Source organism: Osmia lignaria, chromosome 1 (assembly GCF_051020975.1).
Source record: "Osmia lignaria lignaria isolate PbOS001 chromosome 1, iyOsmLign1, whole genome shotgun sequence".
NCBI lineage: Eukaryota > Metazoa > Arthropoda > Insecta > Hymenoptera > Megachilidae > Osmia > Osmia lignaria.
The window spans coordinates 9,712,473-9,737,641 of NC_135032.1; the positions used below are offsets into that span (position 1 = coordinate 9,712,473).

Here is a 25,169-nt window from a genome sequence, read left to right on the forward strand (position 1 = left end):
CAAGACAAATCGTTGGTTCTTTAAAAGAAAGTTAGTGATGAGCTTCTAAATAATGAACTGCTCAACAATACTAATTTCATTTTGTACTTATGTTCTTGTACATAATTTTATAACTCAGCTATTTCATCATTAAAAATAACATAATTCGATCATTTTATTAAACTGATTCAAAACAACAGTTTTTACAATTTCGAAGCAATTGAAAATAAAATGAAAGTGGGATGGCTGAATGCATTATCATTTATACTGAATATCAGTTATTCATGTTTTTATCTGTATATAATTATAGGATGGCAAATTAAAAAAAACTGCAACATTAATAGCGCAATTTCTTATAACTCGCATACTATGTTACCTAATTATGGTAATTATTTCATAAATTGTAACATTTTATTACGTTTTTCAACTTTTCCTTGTACGTTTATTTGTATAAAAAATATATTGTTTTTGTTATTAGTATCTATTTTAGACAATTTACGTATAATTCATAATAGACTATACATTAACGAAAAAATATTATTACAACAGAGTTTTTTATTGTTACCAGATACAGTAATATAATAGTTTAAGAGTTATTAGTACGGACGAGGTGGTGGTCCACCACGCATCATGCCAGGAGGTGGACCTCTCATTCCAGGTGGTCCCATTGGTGGACCTCCACGTCCCATTGGTGGCATTCCTGGTGGCATACCTATAATTAAACACAACAGTTACAGTTTCTGTATAAATGACTTAAAATAGAAATGTTATTTCTTAGATAAAAAGTTATTTTTAGAGAATTATGTTATTCTCTGGAACAACAAATGTTACCCATCATCCCTGGTGGTGGACCCATCATCCCAGGTGGAGGACCTCCAACTGGCATACGTGGAGGACCACCCGGATGCATTTGTGGTGGAGCAGAAACTTGACCTCTACCTCCTGGTGTCATGATTTGTTGCGATGGACCACCAACACCTCTAACAGGTCCTTGCAAACCAGCAGGTACTCCAGCGACATTAGCAGGCATACCACGGCCTGCGGCTCTTCCCATACCAGGTCCTGGTGCAGCACCAGGAATAGGTACTCTAGGTAATCCTTCTTCTGGAGGTGGAGGACCTTCTACAGTTAAAGATACGATATTTTCTCCTCTTAACAGAACAAAGCCCAGCACACGTTTATCTTCTCTTTCCGGTTGCTTTGTATTTTTTGGCTTAATCTTACGGAACTCCTCGCAATCTCCAAGTATCAGATTCATATGTTTGTCAAAGGCCTTGAACGTGCCTATAAATGTTCTAGAATCTTGCAAAATAATCCTAATTCTATAATTGATATGCTGCAGCATTTTATTGTTTTTGCCGATAGTCTGGAAATAACAAATGTTATTTTAATTTACAAAACCAATTTTAAAAATAAAAAAAAAAATATTGCCGTTTTTAAAATAAAATAATGATCTCTTACTTCATTTAACGTTTATTAAATTATGATTACACTTATAGTTGAGGTTACGTTAACTTTCCTCAAACATTTAAAAATTATAACGTTCATATTATTGTTTTACACTTACCATTTTGATAGATTTGTTTACCGCAAAAAATTAGAAAGAAATTATTTTTTACTATCTCATCAGTAACTAAGGGCAATAAAATATTAATTGTTACCGGTTACATCAAACTATTCGTTCCAACAATACAACCGTTCTCAGGCCCTCCAAACCAATCCAAACTCCCGTATTTCATGCTGTAACGAAAATTAGTACGCTCCGCGAATATCAGGATCGCTGGTGTCGCTACGACCCATATAAATGATATCGGTGAGATCCACACGCAAGCACGTGGATCTCTATATACGTGTGCATGGTCTTACTTATTCAAAACTTTGAAGAATAAAAATAATGGAAGGGAAAAAATTACAACAATATATGTGCAGTAATGGAAATATATTAAATTTTGGGTAAACTTTACTTTACCGGACCCAAAATTTTGGACCTTTTTTTTTTTGAATCTATAGTTTTTGATGTGTAGAATCTGAAAATGCAAGTCTCAACTTTAGGAATTCAGTGGTTAAAAAGTTAAGCGTGTAAAGTTTGACATTTTTAGCGGATTTGCTACGTTACTGTGACGCCATATTGCCTTAGATGTATAACCTGATTGGTCCTCGCATAGCGTAGAACTAAACTTCCGCTTACCTTAATTAAAAACATATTGTTTCCGAATCGCTTCCATCATTGATCCCATCAGGTCTATGTTGTTGTGACGGCAAAACCGTCGCCACAGATATTCGCATAAGCGATCGGCAAATTCCTCATCGTGAAAACGACCCCTCCCCCTCATCCAGTCCTTCGCCGGCCGCCAATTTGACTCTATTTGTTGGGTATGAGTCCCATCACTAGCTGTATTTAAATTATTCATAAAATTGAATTCTCTCTCTCTCTTTAAAAAAATATACACCTAACTAACTCAGACAGTATCAAATTTACCCGCCAAAGTAGTTGGCACCCACGTGAATCTGCCTACAGCTAGCGACACCGTTCATTGGACAAGAAGTCAATATGGCGTCACAGTAACGTAACAAATCCGCTAAAAATGTCAAACTTTACACGCTTATAACTTTTTAACCACTGAATTCCTATAGTTGAGACTTGCATTTTTGGATTCTCCGCATCAAAAACTATAGATTAAAAAAAAAAAGTCCAAAATTGTGGGTCCGGTAAAGTAAAGTTCACCCTTTCACTTGTTTTTGCGTATATGCTGTGTTTTGTTGCGATCCTCGCTGGTTTAATAGAATATAGATGCGAAACGTATTGTGAACCAGGCTGTATAAATTATGAACTAGGTTGTAAAGAAAGCACATAGTGTCCTTTCGTCTAGTGAAAAAGCACTAAAGGGGAAGGTGCCCCTACAATCGGGTCAAAGAGTAAGTATAATAAGAGGCGACACTCTGAGAGAGAAACTACTTGTAGAGTGAGACAAAGTGATACTACCCATTTAAAGGTCCATTCGGCAATTTTCGGTTTACACCGTGAACAGTCGTGAGCGCGCGACAAGTTTGTACTGTGGATTTACGTACATAGCCTATATTGTGGAAACTTCTTTGTCAGAATGCTCCAAAAAGCAAGAGTTTATGGCATTTCAGACCGTCATAAACCGGGAATTTCCGTACTTACCTGGCAGGTATCAGGTAGGTACGGAGTGCACTGTGGCTTGGTCATTTCTGTTGGAAACGTACAACCGTGAGGTTTGTATATTTATCGGATATCGTTCCTTGTTCTGCGATTTTGTTCCGTTTTCTACTTTCTGCTGTGTGTTTTCTGTTTTTTACTTTCTACTGTGTGTTTTCTGTTTTTTACTTTCTACTGTGTGTTTTCTGCTTTGTGCTTTCTATTTTCTATTTTCTGTTTTTTGTTTGCAGCATTTTTTAAATATCAGCATGAGTGCTCCAAAACGAAGTGGAGTTTCATGCTCTTACAAAAATTGTACAGCAAGATTCAATCGAGGAGGGAAAGTACATTTTTTTAGATTTCCTAAGAATGGAGACTTGTAAGTATTATAAAGTCATATGTGTGTAACAATATAAGAACTTAGGTACTATAGAAACATAAATCTTGAAACAATAACATGCTTCAAGTATATATATTTATATCATTATGTTCTTTAGATGCAAGCTCTGGCTTCAGGCATGTGGTAGAGAAGATCTTCCGTCTTCAGAATATCAACACTACCACAAGACCCGCAGAGTATGTAGTATCCATTTCGAAAATAGAATGTACATGGGTCCTTCCAAGTCCAGGTTATTACCAACAGCAGTTCCAAAGCAGATTGAGTCTGGTATGAATATTATAGAAGTATTAATTGTATTAACCATTTAATTGTAGTAATTGAGTAATATATTGATCTCCTATTTTCATATCAGATACAAATATTCAAGAAGAGAACGGTAATAATCCTGAGTTTCAGCCTCCAACAAAAATTCGTGTCGTAGACATAGCAGGTAAAAATACATTTAAGTACATAATAAGTGTTTAATATATATATACATAAGAACAAATAATTTAGATAAATGAGAATAAATATTTTTGATCTTATATGTTTGTTCTTTAGCAATTTCAGGTCCATCTCATCAGGGAAACATTACATCAATCGGCTTTGATGCAAGTGTTCAGACGCATAAGTAATAATATGCATAAGTGGGAAAGGTGAGCAGAGGCCCATGAAGAGTGTGAGAATTTAGTGAGGGATATAAAATAATTAAGGCTTATAAAATTTTAGTGTATTATTTTATTTTACAATGTACATAATTTAATTGGTCACTTATGCCACGAATGCGTTTAGGAAAATCACATACGCAACATGCACTTTCACACAATCACCCTACAAAGAAAAAATTGAACGTTGTACAAAAATAATGGCAGAAGATAGGAAAGGAGTTGATAAAATTAAAGTGTGTAGCTTCAAATGTGACCCATGGGTAATTGATCTCCATCGCAGCCGTTTCCATCTTTTATATTGGACTCGTGCGAAGATTCTTCTTCTAATTCCCAATGTACTTCGTCGTCGAACTTCTGTTCCTCTGATATTGAGCCGCAGACCGATATGCGCATGATTAAACCTAAGCAAGTAATTGTATTTTTATAAATTAAGAAACATAAATAAAGATCTTTAAATTCTGAGAAAGAGTAATTAATGAAAAATACCTGTTACCAATCCTGAAACAATAGCGATTCCCAAAGTAATCACTAGTACTAATAATTGATAAGCTGCTTGCTGTCCTGCTGTCCTGTTCTGTCCAGGTGACAACGCACCGTAATTGTCCCTCATTTCAGCCAGCTTTGTTTCCGAGTTCGGTGCTCGTGCAGGGAAGATCTAATAAGAAATAATGTAATAATATAAATCTACAAATTAATACAAAGTATTTACCTCGTAAAGCGAATAATCATAAGAGGCTTCTGTGGCTAAACCAGCCATCAGAGCACCGAACAGACCTCCAAGCACCCCAGGCATACCGTGAAGATTATGGACACCACACGTGTCGTGGATACGAAGGCGCTTTTGTATCAGCGGCTAAAACAAATGGAATAAAACATTCGTGAATTTAAACACAAAAATATATTTTATTTTATCAGACTGAGGAATTAAAAAACCCTTCTGGCGCCACTGATGTGGGCTCTCCGGATACCCGCAGTGTGGGAACGTGGGAGCCCCACGATATATGGAAATAACTGAACAACAATGCATTTTTGCTTAGAGTCGTTTGGGAGGAACTCTTACTAAAATGCTCCACTTATGGACGAAGTCGGAGACGCACTGAGCGCCGAAAGTTAAACTCCCCTCTCGAGCGTCGAATAAGAGTGGGGGAACACACTGATAATATTGCTATCGCCATCTAGTAGTCAAACGTTGAATTATGATAAAAAAACACCACCGTTGGTAAATGTATCGATAAAGCATTGGTAATAGTTCAGCGTTTTGAAGTCAGATGGCAACGGCAGAATTTTTTGGAGGGCTTTTTAAAACATAATATTTTCTATCAAGGTTTATGGAAATCTTGGTATCCAAATTGGAAATAAATTATGATCTTAGAATACTTCAAAATCTTCCCTATTTTTCTATAAAATGAAATATTTGTTTCTATCAGTCTTCTCGTCAACCAATAGATAGGGCAACTGGTACCATTATCGAAGGGCGCATTGATTTAAAATAAAAAAACATGTAAAAATAATACTTGCATGGTACTACACAGATACACAGTATAATTGTTGAAAAGGAAAGCATGGAATAATAACATGATAATGTTGCAGTAATACTCTGATATTTTAATAATGAAATAATGAAACAATCCTGTGATAATTATGTTCCATAATGTACTCGTAAGATAATACTATAACAGAGTTACACAGTCTTCTGAATGCGCTTGCAATTGATCAAACAAATATTATTTACATTATAAAAATTCGAAACAATCTCACATTCATCAAATGGTTTCCTTTGACTTTTATTTTCCCTTGTTTCTCCTCGATTTTTCATTGAAATTTCTACAGGTTTTTTTCCAGTTGGAATGCACCGAGTTCGTTTGAAAAACAATTTGCTAATTTGTTTCATCCATCAGTTAAAAGTCTCTGGTTCCTTCTTTTTTTATTATTTAATATTACTCTCTGCTTTGAAACAAGGAAGGTCCCATATTGGAAATTTTTTGGTTTCATCTATACAAATTAATAAAAAAGAAAAATGAAAATTGAATTGATATTTTCAAATTAACCCTTCTAGGCTGGATCAAGGGTGACTTCTTATTACAAAGATATTTGGATTAAAGTTTCATATAATAAATTCAGATTCATATTGTTCACTGTCCAAGGGATAAAACTATTTCAGATAAAATGAACAGGCTCGCTGAATGGAAGTATCACTATTAATTTGATTCGTGGCTAGATGAAAGTTCTCGACGACGAAGAAGAACAAAGTACATAAAGAATATTGAATTACCGACGGTGAGATCGTCGCGAACGAATCACGGATAATTAAAAGAAGTTCCAGGACAGTTCCTCGCGATGATTATCCGTCTTTCCGGATCGCGCTGTGTCAATACCTCTGGTATCGAGAAAATTTCAGGTGTCTCGAGAAAGTTTAAGCCGAGCTGATTTCTTTAAACACTTCTTCAGCCACGCTAAATGTACCACGAGTCTCGCTGGTCATTTCATTTAACGCTAAATGTGATCTATTAATTCCATTATTAATTAAATCTACCGAAAATGGAGCAAACATAATTTTTAAAATTTTTTAATAAAGGATCACTAACCCTTCTGACTCCCAGGTTGTTTCTTCATCCCCCTCTATTTTCTATAAAGGATTATTGTTTAAATCAAAGCAAAGCCAATACTGTGCTTTGTTTACCAAGTTTCTTGTTGAGCAAAAGCACGACTCTATAGATTCAAAATCGATGAAATTGGTGTGCAGGTGAAAATTCGTGAGGAACTTTGGCGAATATGAAATCAAAACGGAAAGGAACTTCTATGGAATTCTGTATATTAATATTCATTTTTTTAAGTGATGCAGAAGTTACTGGACGAAGTGGTTAAATTTTTAGGTGATGCTAAAATGTCGCTGTAAAACTTCTCGTTGGGATCGTACACGTGGAACATAAATTTCAGGAGAATGTGGCTTTCGTCGATGTAACGACGTGCACGTGAAGTTCCACGAAGCTGGCGAAACGATTATGAATTGCAGGTGAATTTAATTTGCCAGCACGTGATCGGGTTTAACATTGAATTCCTTGCTGAGTGATTTAAAGCGTTATCTAAATGTGAAATTGTTTTCGTTGCGACGATCATACTGTTCTATTTTAAATATGTTTAAGTAAAATTTTATTTAATTGTTCATATAGAAATACCATGGAAAATTATACAAAATAGAAATGAAAGAAATTGCAATTTTATCAAATTTTCTCTTTTCCCTCAGAAATTTTCATTTCATTATTCAGAATAATCCTATTAAAATTCTCGATATGAAAGTGCACTGTTTATCAAAATTCCCTCATCTTCTTTTCCAAGATTATATCTCTTTGCAGAGAAATACCGAGCACGGAGTGAACAGACAAAATTACAAATTAGACGAAGGGCCAATTATAAGCAGACGTTTGTATCTAAATATCTGAAACGGTTCCATTAAAATTACAAACTTAACGAATTTCATCTGCTCTCTGCCAGATATTCGTATCTCTCTATGTATATGAATTCATTTGATGGAAAATTTATGGAAAATTCTAAAACTTCATAGAAACATTTATACAAGGCGCCCTATATATACAAGGCGCCCTCTTTTTTTCGGGAATACCATGCAAGCATTTAACAGGTAGAAAATCGTGAAACGAGAAAATCGGGCCAATTACCGTCAAATATTTGTATCCAAGCACGCTGAGTACTCCTGCCAGGGCTCCAACGACTAAAGCACCCACCGGTTGACACATCATGCCTGTATTTATCCAGAAAATGTCGTTCCCGTTAGGTACATCGCTTGAATTTCCAATGTAAATCTCCGATTAATTAGACGGTCTTGTTGTACCTGCAGCGGTGCCGACGGCTACGCCACCGGCCAACGTCGAATTCTGTATGTGGACCATGTTGAATTTGCTGTCCTTCGAGACCAGGGCGGAGGTCGCGTACGCGATCACACAGCTCGAACAGATCGAGAGAAGGGTGTTTATAATGGCCCTTTGCTGATCGTCTCCTTCGAGGGTAGCGCTGTTGAAAGACGGCCAGAACAGCCACAAGAACACCGTACCTAGCCACCAGCAAACCGTTTCCCTTCACTTCCAGTAAAGATACTTAACCTTTACTCCTACCTTTAGGTATTTCAATTTACACACCGAGGACACGTGGATGGGGGAGGTTCTGAAGTTTTTTGATTAGTATGTTCAATAGAGCACTTTGGGGTTGATATTTCCTTAAGGGTGGTTGTTTGTAAAAATTTTCTTAGCACATTTATTACTACGATTTTAGTTAATTAGGAAGACTCTTATTACTTAGTATTAATTTGGGCAGTTATAGAGTAATAAAAATACAATTAGGATAATTAGTCTTCTAATTATGATAATGTAATGTTAGATGGTTAATATGCAATAATCTTTTGTAAATATATATTTAATAAAATTAATGCATGAGTGGAAGTTTTAAGGGGGAGTCAGTTCATTAGATGTCTGACTAATTATTTACACCGATCACTGACCTGTTCTACTGATTCTTTAATGTCAGATACAGTCTTCTAGTATATCAAGGATCACTATTTCTACTATTTTAATTAAATTATATTATTTAGAATAGACAAAAGGGTTTAAATACGATAAGTGAAACTGAATTATTTAACGTGTTATCAAAAATTATAATCATAGATTGAGATTCTATTAGTTGGCTAAAATTCTCTTGCAATTGCATTTAGAATTTATACTTAATTATTCTTTGAAATTAGAAAGCTATGAATCGACTTACCAATCATTGCAAATATATCAGAATTATAGGATGGTCCTTCAAGGTGGTGTTCCTTCGGTTTATCCTTCATTCCAAATACAAAACTAACAGCCATGCCAAAATACGCTCCAAATGCATGAACAAACATACTGTCACCTGCATCAACAGCCTAGAAAATAGAAACAAAGGGATTTTATTCGACAGGTTGAAATTTTTTAATTTGATTCTTGGCAACGAGAGAAGAGGGTAAAAGGTGAAACCGTGGTTCAAATATCTTGTGTAGAAAAAGGGAAAAATTCAGGTTAAAGTTCGTTTAGCTTTCGGCGTCGATTACATGACAGCTGACTTTCGTTCGTTTCTTAAAATCGAACGCTAGAAATACCTTTCGTAACTTTTCTAATTACCAGATACTCACTAATTCTATTCCGGCGTCGTTCGAGAACTTCAAACTTTCCTGAACACCTTTCAAAACTTCTGTTCCACGCAATTGGCAGCGTTACCGAAAATTTCCAACTTCTTTGCAATGGTAGATAACGATTAAAAATTAATACAAAGAACTGTGCAAGAGTACTCGATAATTATAGTCGGATAGAATTTTGAATTTAATTATTAAAATAAATTAAAAGATTATAATAATAGAATATTATCGATGAAGGGAGGAAAAATTTTTAGAAATAAAAGTGGAGTACCTATAAAGAACCCTGCACAATGCAAGTACTACATTTCTATTCTACCATTTTAATAAAATAAAGGTATAAAATCTAAAATTTCTCATGCCAAGATCCTAAGAGGCCAATATAGATCACAGTACACCCTTCTATCGTTACTGAAAATCAAGAGTAGGGTTGGTTCACCAAGCATCCGTACTAGAAGGTTATAGTCGGAAAGAATTTTGAATTTAATTATTAAAATAAATTAAAAGATTATAATAATAGAATATTATCGATGAAGGGAGGAAAAATTTTTAGAAATAAAAGTGGAGTACCTATAAAGAACCCTGCACAATGCAAGTACTACATTTCTATTCTACCATTTTAATAAAATAAAGGTATAAAATCTAAAATTTCTCATTCCAAGATCCTAAGAGTCCAATATAGATCACAGTACACCCTTCTATCGTTACTGAAAATCAAGAGTAGGGTTGGTTCACCAAGCATCCGTACTAGAAGGTTATAGTCGGAAAGAATTTTGAATTTAATTATTAAAATAAATTAAAAGATTATAATAATAGAATATTATCGATGAAGGTAGGAAAAATTTTTAGAAATAAAAGTGGAGTACCTATAAAGAACCCTGCACAATGCAAGTACTACATTTCTATTCTACCATTTTAATAAAATAAAGGTATAAAATCTAAAATTTCTCATTCCAAGATCCTAAGAGGCCAATATAGATCACAGTACACCCTTCTATCGTTACTGAAAATCAAGAGTAGGGTTGGTTCACCAAGCATCCGTACTAGAAGGGTTAAACTTACCATGAGCAGATGCTCGCCCACGTACTTGTTCACGGTGAACATGATCAGCTCGAGGATACCCATGAACACGAGCTGAATGTAGGTCGTCTTACCGAGTAGAGCACCCATGGATATCAACGGGGTGGCCACTGCAATGTCTGCGCTTAGAAGGCTGAAAGTGGTTGCACGTGGTTGATCGATATTCGCGTTATTAACCGGCAGGTAGTCGCTCGAAAACCTGGGGATCAGTATTCATAACATCCGCAAGAGTACCGTCGACTGGTATGCAAACAGGACGGATCACGAAACCGTAAGGGACGTTTCGATATCGTCCTTTCCTCGTTCGTTCACGCGGTTTGTTTGCTATAACGATCCTCTGGATACAATATAAATATTGTTAATAAATTCTTATGTTTTTCAAATAATACAAATATTTATAATATCCGTGTAGACTTTCATCGTGGCTGACGAGCGACTACTGTTTCCTTTTTACTCCCACTCCTTTTTGTCCTCTTTCTTTTTCAAAGTAACAGAGGGTAAATTGATGGAGTTAGTTTTTCCTCTGAAAGGTTTCACGACTTTTGTCATGGGTGGTATCGAGCGAACATTTGTGAATATCCTGGAGAACTTCTGAAAATAATTCTTTTCCATCCGAATATACTCTTAGGAAAAAAATTTTATTTTATTTCCTATGGGATGTTCCACATTTTTATTATAAAAATTTAGAAAAACAGTTTCCTAAAAATTTCGATATTTCACATTATACGGGTCAATATTTATATACGTGTCCAATGGATGGACGATTATGAGCATAAATTAATATCACGCGAAAATAATCACTATCAATACCATTGTTAACGAAAGATATGATTCAATAAATATCATCGTGTGCTATTCTATGTTGTGCAGGGATTTAAGTACGCATTGATTATGTATAATGTCCAATATTCGTTGAATTAATGTTGATTATAGCTACTTCATTATTAATTTATGCATCGACGTGAAGGGAGACACGTGTTCGTATAGATGGTTTCATTATTATTTCATTGTAAGAGTATTAATTATTTTATCGTTTTGAAAATTTTCCACCGGAGAAAATTGAATATCAGAGCGAAGAAGAGGAGTGGAAAAACAAAGTATTGAGAGCAGACAATTTTTTTCTTCACGGTTTATCAACTATTCATTGCATCGGGTCAAACACAATCCTACAAGCTGGCTTTGGTATTCAATGGTGCATCGTCGTTTCGAATATATTTCGTGGAGGAACGTGCAAAAATATTCTCGGACTTCTCGACCAATCGGTAGCTGATGTGTATATTACCGGGCCTGTACGAATTTATTTGTTTCCAATACTACGTGTTGGACACGGTTTTCAAGTACTCTGCCTCTGTTACGAAAATTTCTAGCAACTTTTTTTTAACACTATAAATCCCCTGCTATTAGCCCGGTAATATTTGTGGCTATCGGAATCAGTTTCCATGGAATTACAAACAATAGTTCTGTGATTTAAACTTATTAATCTCTATGGGATAATATCAGGTGTACGAATTAATTTGGTTACTATTTTAAATGTGAATATTTTAAAAAGTATGATAAGAATAAAAATTGCTTCCATTATAAAAAAGAAAAGGTACAGAATTAATTTGCATACCTGATGTATAATAAAATTCATAGCATCTCTTTTTCGAGCAGAAAAATAAAATGCACAAAGTTACAAAAATATAATATTTTAAATTCTCTACAAAATTCGGCCTTTTAAATAACATTTCTATTTTTGTTATTTTCCCTCTGGACGAATTTTTTCCAGAAAATGTTACAATACTCTGGAATTCGTGGAAATAATTTCCCAAGTTTCTCATTCTGCCCGTACAATACGGTTTAAAATTGAAAATTCAATATTCGTTTGAAGCAAGGATAAAGAGAACAATCTTCGAAGGAAATTTGATCAGGTTTGCGGTCAATTAAAATCATTCACGTGTTCGGAACGTGATCGGAATTAACTTTCAACCCGAACATCGTCGGTGATTTCGACCGTTCTTTTCTCCTCTCTCTTTTATTTATTCTATCTTTTTTTTCAGTTATTTTTCTCCTCTCGAATCGTGTTGCAAATTCACTGGCGTACCCGATATATGAGCGAGGCAATCAACATTTTATAATTCCATTCGCGATACATTTGTAATTCAAAATTCCAAAACTCGCCCCGTGGATTATCGAAGGTTATTCAACCGACGCGACGGTTGTAATTAGCGGGATTCGTTTTAAACTTCGAAACTACACCTTTGCACGGCCAAAGTTCTTGTTTAATTATTCTAATGGAATGGTATCGTCGGTTTGTACTCCGAGTGCCTAGAAAGGTTTTTCAGAGGTTCATCTCTGATTTACAAGTACGATCTGACTTTCCACTGTCTGCTACGAATTTTTCGAACGGATTAACACTGATCAAACAGAAGCATTAATTATTATAACTAAAATGGAACACTTCTGTCTTCGTGAATTACGTTTAAATTGTTAGACTTTAGCCATCAGCGATTTTGTATTAAAAATATTAACAAAACGTCCACACAATAATTTTAATTAAACGCCGAGCTTCAAATTGATATAGCAGAAGTACCATTCTGCATTACTTTTATGCCATAAAATCACCATACCAAATATCCAGCTTTCTATTTTTAATAAAATTAAATAATTTTTCGATTTACCTTTGCAAAGACAAATAAGCCTTGTTATTCTTCTCCAAATGCACCACACCTTGGCAGATCATGGCAACTTGCACCAAAATAGCACCCAGTAGAAAAGTCAGTCCAATAGCACTCTGTCCGTACCTTCTTAGGAAGGTCATGAGGAAGCCGAATCCGATCCAGATCATCACATGGACATCTTGATACACTGAGACGTTTTAGGAAAGAAAAAGAGCTCTTTGTAGGCGCATGCATGGCTCGCGTGCTGTTAATGAGCGACATTCTTTGCTTGCACGTTTTGTTTCCTCGTTCTGCTACGAGGGTGCAGTTAATCGCGCGCTAATTGATCGTCGCAATTACACGGTTCGGTAACTCGTTCACGAGGGGAGTAAGAGAGATGTACCTTTGCATTTACATACAGTAATCATATTTTTAATATAAATATTTAACAGAAAAATTTTGCGTACGAGAGCTTGAAAAATGATAGTTAATTTTAAGGGTAGTTTTTTGATAAATACAATAGATGGGGGAAATATTTTAAATAATTTTAAATATTGAAATGAAAAATGAGAGAAAAAGTACAAGAGGATTAAAGTTTAAAAGCAGGTAGACCTCCCCGTGGCAGATATGGTTGATCGTACTACTGAATTTTCCTTCGTTTCCGCGTGAAATTAAACGGGAATAAATCAGACGCGGAAAGAGCTGGATTAAGAGTCGACACTTCGCTCGTATAAAACACGTTCGTAAATCATTGGAAAATGGTGAACGTCTTAGGCCATCCTAAAATAGATAATTCGTGCTTTTCCCGGGGCTCATCCATCACCGAGTGTCGCTACTTGCAGTCCTCGTGAATGCATAATAATCAGCAAAATCGTGGTGATTCGGGTCGACGTTTTTGCAAGGGGACACGATCGAACAAGCTTGAAGACTTAAATATCCTTAGCAGTGTTCCACATCAAATTTCAATTTATCAAATCTCAAACTTAATAACATAAACGTTCCAGTTTCAAATTTCCAATTTCACTTCAAATTGCAAAATATACATTTTTGTTAATCTAACTAGATATGCTTAATATTTTTCTTTAAATAAATCTCAAAAGTTCTGTGCAAGTTGATATGGAAAAGATCTTAGTTTCCTTCGAAACTGATCTAAGATCAAAGAAGATGCCTGAACGGGTGATCTATTTATTTATCATAGGTATTGCGGTGTCCCTGTCACTGGTGCAATTTATATGCGGATAACCGATGATCGAGAAGTCAAGTCGAAATTCAAGTAGGTCGAAACCACATTTCATAACCGAGAGATGCTCTTCTCTGAACCGTTCCTAGTCTGCGTGTATCGTCTCCATATCAACTCTTTGCATATATGTATATGGAGTAAGATTAAAGATTTCCAAAATTAATGACATATCTCATATACATAAGAAACTTTCCGAAATTTCTAAACTCGATACACCACAAAGAAAGGGTTGAAAGATCACGTAAAAAGGATTTTCTTAAACTGAAGTTTCAAGAAAAATAAAATAACATAGCCAATAGATTAATGTTCTCATAATGTTCTCATCACCGAAGGCGGAACGAAAATTCCTCTGATACAACAGTAACCAGAGGGAAAAAACCGGAAGATCCGTGGTCGGTTGCAGGGGAAACGGTAGCTTCCTGTGGAAATTATTCGAGCCGCGTGCAGGTAATCTATTTATCACTTGAGGCATTGCTGTGCCTGTCGTGACTTTTATACGAGAGAAGCAATGACGAGAGAATCGTGGTCCCGTTTTGCTTGTTCCCATCCATCAAACGGTAATTTTCGAAAAAAGCCACGGCAGATTCGAGCAACGCGGTGAAAGAAACAGAATCGACGACGATAAAGTTGCAACGAAATCGACTTTTAAACCGAAGATAATTACCTTTCTCCGCGACTTAATTCGATTAACCCTTCGAGGCGAGTTCTCTAATTGTCTTCCGAATTAGTTTATCGAAAACCTTCGGTAATTTTGTTTAAAACCCGTGTTCCATAAACCGTGTACTGAAATTTATAACAGAATATAATTCACATTGCAACTTTGTGAAACTCGAGTGGTAAACTTTGTTGAAGCTTTCGCGAAGTAAGTAAAACTTTCATTTTACGCATTCTGCGTGTCTGATGATAAAAAATAAATCTGTCGACAGTTTTATGTCACGAAATTTGTAACGTCAGCAGTTTGAATGAAAAATGTTTAAGAACACGATCTCTCCCTCGTTTTACAATATTTCCTTTCATTTTTTGTGTGTCATATTTTATACGTGAACAAATAGTGCTAGAAAAAGGTAAAAAGAGGGGATTGTTCGGTCGCGAGTATCCATTGGAAAAAGATTACGTCGGAAGAGCCCTTTGATAGGTTCAGTTTATAGAGGAATAAATCCCTTTTCAAGGTAAACCGTAAAAAGTTCATGGTACAAATAAATCCTTGGCTGGGAAATTTAAATCTTTTTTCTAATAATATTAAAAACTTTCACCCATGAAATTTTTTATTAATCAAATAGAATAATTATAATTTCAACGTTGTAAAAATGTTAGCTTTAAAATTATCTTCTTTGCTAAGAGAAGACAAAATTAAATTCATATTCTTTTAACCGAAGGAATGAAAAGGTAATAATATTATTTAAAAAATGAACGAATGCCGCTAAATAAATGAGTAAGAAGAAACTTGGGCTTTCGTGAATTTTGTAGAGAAAATTTTCCCTCGGTCTGTCGAATGGAGAAAGAAAAAGAAAAACGAAATAGGTGGTGTTGAGTTTAAAAAGAGAGAAAAGACAATGGGGAGCAGCGTGTTTTCGGACTTTTCACAGGGTTCTCGTTCTCGTTCCTTAACCGTGGCAATTTCCATAAGAAGGAAATTTCGTCCACGTCGCATGAAAAGCGATTTCCATAAGAAAACACGTACACTCGGCCTTGGCTGGCTTGGATCCCAGTGAAAATTTATAATCTTTGAAGAGCAACGAGATTACCGTGCCAATTATGCTTCTGGCCGGGGACGGTTTTGTAATCTACACAAAGTATCACTTTGAAATTCAAATTCTACGGCTAAAGTGTTGACCACGTGTTTATATCCGGCCAGAGATTTAGAAATTCTCTAGACCACGGCGAAAAAGCACTCTTACTCTTCGTTTAGCTCCCTAATAACATGTATAATCATGTTATTATAGCCTTTCGTTTGAAAATCCAAGTACCAGCTCTTAGCAAAACATGCGACACTCAAAATTAATTACTGTTCATTATTTTTCAATTTGTTTCACATTTACCTGGCAATTTAGGAATTAAAATATTTTATAAATTAAAGAATTTCCAAGTAGTCAAATTAATTTTTCAGAATCACACGAGGGATTTTATATTATCAGGACAGACTGAATAAGATTGCTGTTATGAAAATGAAGAAATGTAGAATTATTAAATATTTCCATCTTCCGATTGAGTATTTGTTAATTAATAACACTGTAGTCGGAAATGATAGAATTTAAAGATTCAGCTTCTCCTAAGTATAGAATAATAATTCAATGAAACTGAGAATGTAAATTTAATGAAGAATTCTCAGGAAACTGTTCAAACCATTGTGATTAATTAAAATATTCCTTCCTAAATTACACAGAACTTAATATTTCATCCCCTAAAGGAAATAAAAATGAATTTTCTCATGAATAGACTTCAGAGATTTTATATCTAAAACTCATTTTAGAAAGGCAATTTCTACAGAAGAAGAATTCTAATTTCCAAAAACTCGACAATTGTCATTGACAGAGAATACGATTCATAGGTGAAACAAGGGTGTCGCAATATGATTCCGCGTAACACAACGCTTGCGATATCTCACAAAGAGGTTTCCGGTGTAGAAGCAGGACGTTAATATACGTACTTTATCCGACTACGCGACAAAGTTAAATCCTCCGACTGAAGTCGTCTGTTCGCGTTGTTATACAGGTAGACAAGTTTCTTGGAATATTACGCACGCGCCTCTTGTTATCTCCCTTTTTCCTCGCACCCATTTTCAAAGGCAGGAGAAAAGGGGGTGTGAACGATAAAAAGGCAAAGAAAAAAATAATAGAACAAACGAGAAACGGGGATGATAAAGATGAGGAAGAAGAAAATAGAGAAAATTAGAGCATAAAAAAGGGTTGAAGAAATTAAGAACAAAAGAAATCATTGATAAGCTTAAATAAAAAGAAGGATGCAAGAGGCAAAATTAAGAGACAAAAAGAAAACTAATGACAAAAAAGAAGGAACGATTGATAAGGTTAAAAAAAAAAAAGAGGAAGGGTGCAAGAGAAAATTCAAGGGACAAAAATGTAGCTAACAAAACTCCTCTTCTTCTTCTCTGTCTAGACAAGTTTAAAAAAAGAAGAAAAAGGGGAAAGGGCGTAAAAAAAGAAGACGAATAAGGGGTGGCGTAGAAGAAGAGCGAGTCGAAGGACTTACGTGTGTACGTGACCGGCAAAGAACTCGGTTTTCCATTTAGATGAGGCGAGAAGCTGTTCTGACTGTTACCAGCGTTCGCCTCGGGGGCGTAATCAAACGTGGCCAAAAAACCACAGAGGAGGAAGCCCTCGATAAAGAGGAGTACGATCGCATGCGATACGTTGTTCCTCGTCATCCCTTCTTTCACGTGCTTTCTTCAGCCCTTCTCTACGCTAGAATCGAGCCGGTGAAATTACTCTGGGCTCCGGTACCCGGGGGGTGACTTTTCTTCTTTGGAACCCTCTTACCTCCCTCTATCAGCTCGACCACCTTAAACGTTCTCTCTGCTTTCTATGAATTTAACTTCGATTTCTCTTCGTTTCCTCTCCTCTATCTTTTCGGAGATTCATTGGTTCAAAGGCGGAAATATTCTTACCTTCTCGTCGTTTTTTTCTTTTCAAATTTAAACACCGACTGATTACACTTTTAAATACGATAAAAGATAAACAAGATCAGTTTGAGATGTAGCTGTACTTGAATTAGCTTAACAGAGGCACCTTTGGTACGTTGGAAAGGAGGCTGCTGTGGTAACCGAGGCTTCGCTGTTTATTGGAATTCGATCTCCTAACTCACACGATACTCGATATCACAGTGTCGAGAGGATCGACATGCTTTTGCATCCAGAAACGAAGTCTATCCATGGTGGGGAGGTCTTTTGAATACTCGATAAAGATCAGTGCCATCTGCTTAAAAAGCAAGAGGTCAGGGCAACTGGTTCGCGACTACCTTTGCCTCTTGCACACGCTTTAGAGTTGCAGGAAATTCCGAATGACGCAGATTTGCAATGTAAAACTATTGTTCGAACGATCTCTTATTTATGCAATTATTCTTTTTTAAACAGCTCAGTTTCCATATTGTTAGAAAAAATTATAAAAAATTAGAAATCCGATGATTTAAAACAAAATTAGAAAAAATTAGAGATCCTAAAATCTAAATTAAAATTAGAAAAAATTAGGGATCCTAAGATTTGAAACAAAATTAGAAAAAATTAGGGATCCTTAGATCTAAATTAAAATTAGAAAAAATTAGGGATCCTAAGATTTAAATTAAAATTAGAAAAAATTAGGGATCCTAAGATTTGAAATAAAATTAGAAAAAATTAGAGATCCTTAGATCTAAATTAAAATTAGAAAAAATTAGAGATCCTAAGATTTAAATTAAAATTAGAAAAAATTAGGGATCCTTAGATCTAAATTAAAATTAGAAAAAATTAGAGATCCTAAGATTTAAATTAAAATTAGAAAAAATTAGGAATCCTAAGATTTGAAATAAAATTAGAAAAAATTAGAGATCCTTAGATCTAAATTAAAATTAGAAGAAATTAGAGATCCTAAGATTTAAATTAAAATTAGAAAAAATTAGGGATCCTTAGATCTAAATTAAAATTAGAAGAAATTAGAGATCCTAAGATTTAAATTAAAATTAGAAAAAATTAGGGATCCTTAGATCTAAATTAAAATTAGAAAAAATTAGGGATCCTAAGATTTAAATTAAAATTAGAAAAAATTAGGGATCCTTAGATCTAAATTAAAATTAGAAAAAATTAGGGATCCTAAGATTTAAATTAAAATTAGAAAAAATTAGGAATCCTAAGATTTGAAATAAAATTAGAAAAAATTAGAGATCCTTAGATCTAAATTAAAATTAGAAAAAATTAGAGATCCTAAGATTTAAATTAAAATTAGAAAAAATTAGGGATCCTAAGATTTGAAATAAAATTAGAAAAAATTAGAGATCCTTAGATCTAAATTAAAATTAGAAAAAATTAGAGATCCTAAAATCTAAAACAAAATTAGAAAAAATTGGTGATCCTAAGATTTAAATTAAAATTAGAAGAAATTAGAGATCCTAAGATTCAAAATAAAATTAGAAAAATTTCGATATCATTTATAATAATTAATTCACCCGAGTTTCCTTCGGTTAGAAACTCTTTTGGGACGCGTTCTTAAGAGGAAGTGGCTTCTAGTTTCCGGTTATTAGCTTAAGCATCACGCGTTCCACGTGATCCAGCTGCTAAGCGTCGTTGGTAACGCGTAAATTTGCGTTTTACGCGTTTCAGGTGCGGGGGTCGCGAGCGAAGGAACTCTCATATCCGGAAAGTTCGTCGACGGTGTTCTTCGTTGGATAATGTTGGCGAGGAAACGCGTCGGGGTTGTTAATTCTCGGCTCTGCTTACATTTTGGAACGTAGTTTCAAACTAAACGACGTATACGATCGCGTTCTATTATTTTATGCTACCACACCTTTACTGTTTGATACGCAAACATTCTTCTTCATCTTTTTTATTTTCTCATATGTTCTGTATTTTTCTTTCTAAGAAAATAATCTTTAGAGAAAATGATATTTCAGCATTTGTCAATGTGTTAATTGATTAATTGATTAATTCATTATTATTAATTAAAAATATGCACATGTATTATTTTCGTGCAATTAGAAGGTATTATTTTTATTATTAGCTTTTAAATAGTGGAGTCTGGGTCAACTCAGAGAAATTAAAAATTCAATTAAAATTGGAGCTCTCTCCCTGGTCCGCCGTCTGAGGATTAAGTAGGGATCATTGATAACTGATAATATAAATGATACCATAGCAGGAAAAGTTTCTTTTTTTGAATTTAATTATACGATATTAAATTTCCAATATCATCAATAATCCCCACAGCAGTCTCCATATTAACATCAAAATAAAAAGATCTATTATCTCCTTGATGTTTAAAGAACGAGTCTCTCCTAAGGTTTCTTTCATTCTAGAGTCTAGAATCTACTCATTTCTCAGAGGGCGAATATAAATACGAAATTAAGTAAGTCGATTTTAATAATACTCACTCGGATAAACTTGCAACGATTCGCTGTTCGCCTTCTTGACGTGTCCCTTGCCATGGTTACCTGAAAGTTTAATTATTCGATTAGCAAAAAGTAAGAGTAGATATACGCGTGGCGCTCGGGAAATTTGTCCTCGAATTATTCGTCCTAGGACACTGGATACACCTTTCTTTTCTCGTTACATTCTCCTTTGACTCGGAAATGAAAGCATATTGGTCTCCCGATGCCTCGAGCTTTTGTTCCAACCGGTAAAAGATCGAAAGGAATCCCTCGGCTACGAACACAACTGGGACTCCAAAGTGGAACGTAAGCGGATCTTTTTTTTTTCTTTCTTATTGGGACGTAAGACTGCAATTTTATTCGTGTCCAGGATGGAAGGAGTTAAAAGAAAGAATGGGGTGAAACTTGGACCGCGGATAATTGCTTGTTTCCCTGATATCCCTTTCCCGAATAATGATACAATTTATTTGTAAACGGGAAAAGAAATTGGCCATCTCAAACAAATAACAACAAATAAAAATTAATTATTCTCACCATTTGCTGTAACATACTTTTCATTTATATTTGAAAAATCCTACTCCTTTTATCCACAATTTACCTCTTCCCCTTTTAAATTTCAGATAATTAAAAATTTCCTTTTTCATAAATTCGTGTTAATAACGAGGAGAGGAATGATGGATCAGTGACGCGCTTCAGTCCGATGTAAATTCAGGGGAAAAAAAAATTATTCTACACCGGACAGAGTATAATTTTCAAAGTGACGAGACATCGGACCGTAGAAATATTTAACGATAACAAAAGTTGGGCTGCGCGCACTGATAATCCATGTCGTCCCATAATTCAGGGGCGTCGTTTCGCATGCACACTGACCTGTGAGATTTTTTAGTAAATTAGCGTTCGCCTCCGGCCCGTATGTCATCAACGTTCCCATTAGCACAATTAGGACGACTTGGACGAAGAACAGCAGGCATATTTGTTGCTTTTGTATCGTCGAGAACATTCCCTGTTAAAAGAAAGAATGCTTGATTAATTTAATCAGTCCGGAGAATGCAATTGCATAATTATATTCATTTCATTCTGGCTACATTGCTCGTGAAACGAATGGTAGAACAAAAGAGGGTGTATAATTTGTAATTATTAAAAGTTCAGATTATTTAGTAGATATTATCTGTCATTTTATCTATATTCTTCACCTGATAATTATTAATAAAATTAGTTTGCAAGCTGTAATTAATAGTGCAGTCATGCAATAAAAATGCATCCAACTTGCATAATCAAGTTGTCATATTTTTACCATTTTGATTATAATGGTGTTATATCTTCGGTCGAGGAAAGCTGCTCTCCGTTTTCACTGGCTGTCGATCATTTCATACAGTCGTCACTGATATGACACTATAGAATTTTTATTCTTTCGCGGTGTACCTTTATTTAAAATCACAAAAACACAACTTATCACTTGAAATCATACCGAATTTCCACTAATATCACCTCCACTAATATCAAATCAATAAATACATAATTTTGACAGTAAACCACTGGAAAACTTTTAAACGTAGCGAAAATCTTTCCGATCGTGAACGTACGATGCGTCGAAATCGTTTTCGATATTCGTTTATCAGTTTTCTACGATACGCGGTTCAATTACATCGCGATTGATCCCGATTGACCCGGTCGTCTAAATCTCCCCAACGGATATAAGCTATTCCCTTAATGCGAACGCCAGCATCGCGATCAACTGCGTCGTCTCGCGTCTGCAACGTGACATATAAAGGGGAATTATTATTGTTCGAGGATAATCGAATTCTCGACCGTCCGTAAAACAGGATCGTCAGGGATTAATAACCGATATTTCATCGAACAGCGAAAGATAGAAATCGATCCTCGTGAGATGGTGATTTGTATATCCTCGTGAATTCCAGTGATTAATCGCCGATGGGTGTCTGATGGACACGCTTTTCGCGTTCATTCCGACGATAAACCATCGGGTTTTATGCGCAAGTACGTTCATTCGTGTAGTTTGTCATTTTGGAATTTCTAATATCGATGATTTTATAAAGAAGATAACTATTGTGTCAGGTTTCAAAAATTTAGAAGAATTATTGAAAAGTTAAATGTTAAAAGAGTTAATCTGTTGATGCAGTTTAGCGATTAATTAATAATCAGAGTAATCGATTCTTTTGTGAGGGATCAAAGAGACTTTGTGTCACGCGATTGTCAACCAAATCGCAATCACATGAATTAAAAATAAGCTTTAGCTTCGTCGACGTTGTTCGTTCACTTCAAAATGAATAACAAAAGAGTGGAAGTTTAGAAAATTGCAACAACAAAATAATTAAAAGAAATATGTGTCTTCAAAAGTTAATAATGAAATAATAATTTTTTATTGTAATACATGTACCTTTAGAAAAAGTGCCAATTTTTTAATAGAAGTTTTGAATTTGATTAAAGGATTATATTGAAATATATAATGAATGAGAAATGTATACTCTAGCTATTGTTAAAAAATTATTCCACGATAGATGCGTTCATTGAAAGCTAAAACCGCATATTTAGAAGAGTTTAATGGCGCCCAGAATGAAAACTTCAGACACTGTTCCCGTTTCTATTATTTCTATAATGCAGCAAAGGAAAATGGGGGAAAAAAACAAAAAGAATATATCGATATCTGGGTTTATCGCATGCGAGAAAGCTCTCGGATTCAATGGAAACTCGAACAGAGATGCTGAAAAACTTGCGTTATTTCGCTGCCAGGAAAATATCGAGCTCGTAATTCAAACCTTTAAACAAATCGTTCTCTTCCTTCGTTTTTTTCTGAGCTTCTATCATTATTTTCTACCCTTCTATATACGCGAAGATCGATACCAGAGAAACGAGTATCCTGTTGCTCAAAGTTGAATGGAAATGTTAAAAAAACTTGTGTGCTTCTCGATGCTTAAAAAAAATTTCACTATCCATACTTCAAACTTTTAACCAAATGGTGTCTCCTTTTTTTTGGTACCGTTTCTGAATATTAGAATTTTAAGATATTGGAATTTTAGAATTTTGGAACTTTGAAATTTTAGAATTTTAAGATATTGGAATTTTAGAAGTTTGGAACTTTGAAATTTTAGAATTTTAAGATATTGGAATTTTAGGATTTTGGAACTTTGAAATTTTAGAATTTTGGAACTTTGAAATTTTAGAATTTTAAGATATTGGAATTTTAGAATTTTGGAACTTTGAAATTTTAGAATTTTAAGATATTGGAATTTTAGAATTTTGGAACTTTGAAATTTTAGAATTTTAGAGCTTTGGAATTTGGAAATTCTAGAATTTTAGGATTTTGAAACTTTGGTGCTTCAGAACTTCAAAATTTTGCAAGTTTAGAATTTTAGAATCTCAGAAATTTTAGTTCCACCCCAGCCCCTCTCTAGTGACACCAACAATCCATAGGTACATATTCATCAAGGTTCCCTTATTAGTTAATTTAAACAAAAAATAAACGAGTTCAGACTGCAAAAGAACAGGCGAATGTCTTTTATTTCAGTCGTCATTTCTCTTTTCTTTAAATCGCGTACGTTGATTTGCGAGCAGCACAATTACTTCCAAGCGAAAAACTCGCCAGTTTGAATGGGTTTCCGATGGAAACAGAAGCAAATCACGGCTGCAGACATTGCAGAGGATTATACCGGAAGCTGCTTTCATAAATTATGCGATTTATCTTAGAGGGCGGAGGCTTTTTTCGAATAACGATGAGCTCAAGTAACCTGCCTTGCTCTATCTCTTCCTCTATCTTTTTTTTTCACTCCCTCTTTCTCTATGGATGTTCCTCACCCTCGACAGACGAGGGTGAACACGAAAATCAATTTGCCCCATCGGGACGCTGATTCGATTCGATATTTTCTTGACCACCGTAAAGAAATAGAATTTCCTTCTCATCGACGAGCCATGGACTCGTTTAAACTTATTGAATTTCTTTCTGTTTTTCCCTCACTTCTGCCTTTGATCCACTTTTTCTCTGCGAGACGATACTAAACGCACGAATGGGGGTGTTTCTTTTAATACGTATGAACAAGCTTCTCTTTTAAAAAGGAAACTTATAGTATTTTTTTATAGATAATTACTACACGAATAGGGTGGAAATTTTTAGATAATATAAATGCAACTTTTATCTCTTTTAAGAGGAAAAATATTGCAAAATAATAGAGTTATTTATTAATTGTGAAACTTATGTTTAAGGGTTGATTTTGATTGAGTCTTGATAGGTTCATTGGCACGGCATAAATAAAAAAATGATAAGTCCAGAGTAAATAAAATTTCCCCTATAAGGAGTAATCTCGGACTAGAGAAATAAAAATACCTCGTTCGTAAAGCAACCCTTTTTCACCAGTGTATCCGTTCGGCAAACGAAGCAAGTATCGGCTAACTATCGAGCCTCGACAACAGCTCGTTTAAAGGGTTCAAGTTTCTTCAGGCACCACTTTTCAAACACCGTTTTTCCGCACGATACGATCTTTCGAGCACGACCAGCCGTCTCTATAACGTCGCCCAACTTTATATAAACTCCGCGAATTAGTGACAATTGGCCTTTTTACATAATTCCGTCGCCGCTGGCGTTCACGATGCTCCACGTTCCCCAGAAATAAGGATCCCATGGTACAATCTTCAGCGCGAACCTTTCAAGCTTGAAACACGAAACCACTTGTTCCGTCGCCGGCAATTAGCCAGACTTTAATTGAAAGTAGGCCGGCTGAGAGAATGAGGATTTATTGTGTCCAGTATTCTTGAACGCCTAACGACGCCTGTGACGAGAAC

General features: G+C 35.0%; 3 protein-coding genes across 8 annotated transcripts; 1 reads left to right on the forward strand and 2 right to left on the reverse strand.

Annotated features, from left to right (window-relative positions):
- Positions 1-416: 416 nt before the first annotated feature.
- Positions 417-1,735, reverse strand: SmB (small ribonucleoprotein particle protein SmB). Its single transcript, XM_034328316.2, has 3 exons — positions 1,547-1,735; positions 811-1,345; positions 417-691 (listed from the first exon to the last, which is right to left on the reverse strand). Exons 1-3 carry the CDS (start codon positions 1,547-1,549, stop codon positions 576-578), a joined length of 654 nt encoding a protein of 217 aa, XP_034184207.1. The 5' UTR covers positions 1,550-1,735; the 3' UTR covers positions 417-575.
- Positions 1,736-2,733: 998 nt separating this feature from the next.
- On the forward strand, positions 2,734-4,447 carry LOC117606183 (uncharacterized). Of its 2 annotated transcripts, none has more exons than XM_034328318.2 (6): positions 2,734-3,216; positions 3,391-3,518; positions 3,637-3,806; positions 3,892-3,969; positions 4,080-4,174; positions 4,311-4,447. In XM_034328318.2, exons 1-5 carry the CDS (start codon positions 3,103-3,105, stop codon positions 4,151-4,153), a joined length of 564 nt encoding a protein of 187 aa, XP_034184209.2. In that variant the 5' UTR covers positions 2,734-3,102; the 3' UTR covers positions 4,154-4,174; positions 4,311-4,447. The 2 variants fall into 2 exon arrangements, with proteins under 2 accessions (XP_034184209.2, XP_034184208.2); XM_034328317.2 differs by lacking the exon at positions 4,311-4,447 and having other exon boundaries at positions 2,736-2,895; positions 2,973-3,216; positions 4,080-4,282.
- Rh50 (Rhesus blood group-associated glycoprotein Rh50) lies at positions 4,419-25,064 on the reverse strand. Of its 5 annotated transcripts, none has more exons than XM_034328296.2 (12): positions 24,715-25,064; positions 21,670-21,797; positions 21,246-21,378; positions 20,379-20,438; positions 13,091-13,277; positions 10,413-10,629; positions 8,957-9,104; positions 8,034-8,252; positions 7,861-7,943; positions 4,896-5,039; positions 4,673-4,841; positions 4,419-4,587 (listed from the first exon to the last, which is right to left on the reverse strand). In XM_034328296.2, exons 2-12 carry the CDS (start codon positions 21,670-21,672, stop codon positions 4,430-4,432), a joined length of 1,521 nt encoding a protein of 506 aa, XP_034184187.2. In that variant the 5' UTR covers positions 21,673-21,797; positions 24,715-25,064; the 3' UTR covers positions 4,419-4,429. The 5 variants fall into 5 exon arrangements, with proteins under 5 accessions (XP_034184187.2, XP_034184189.2, XP_034184191.2 ...); XM_034328298.2 differs by having other exon boundaries at positions 13,091-13,268; positions 24,715-25,063; XM_034328300.2 differs by having other exon boundaries at positions 10,413-10,563; positions 24,715-25,054.
- Positions 25,065-25,169: the final 105 nt, after the last annotated feature.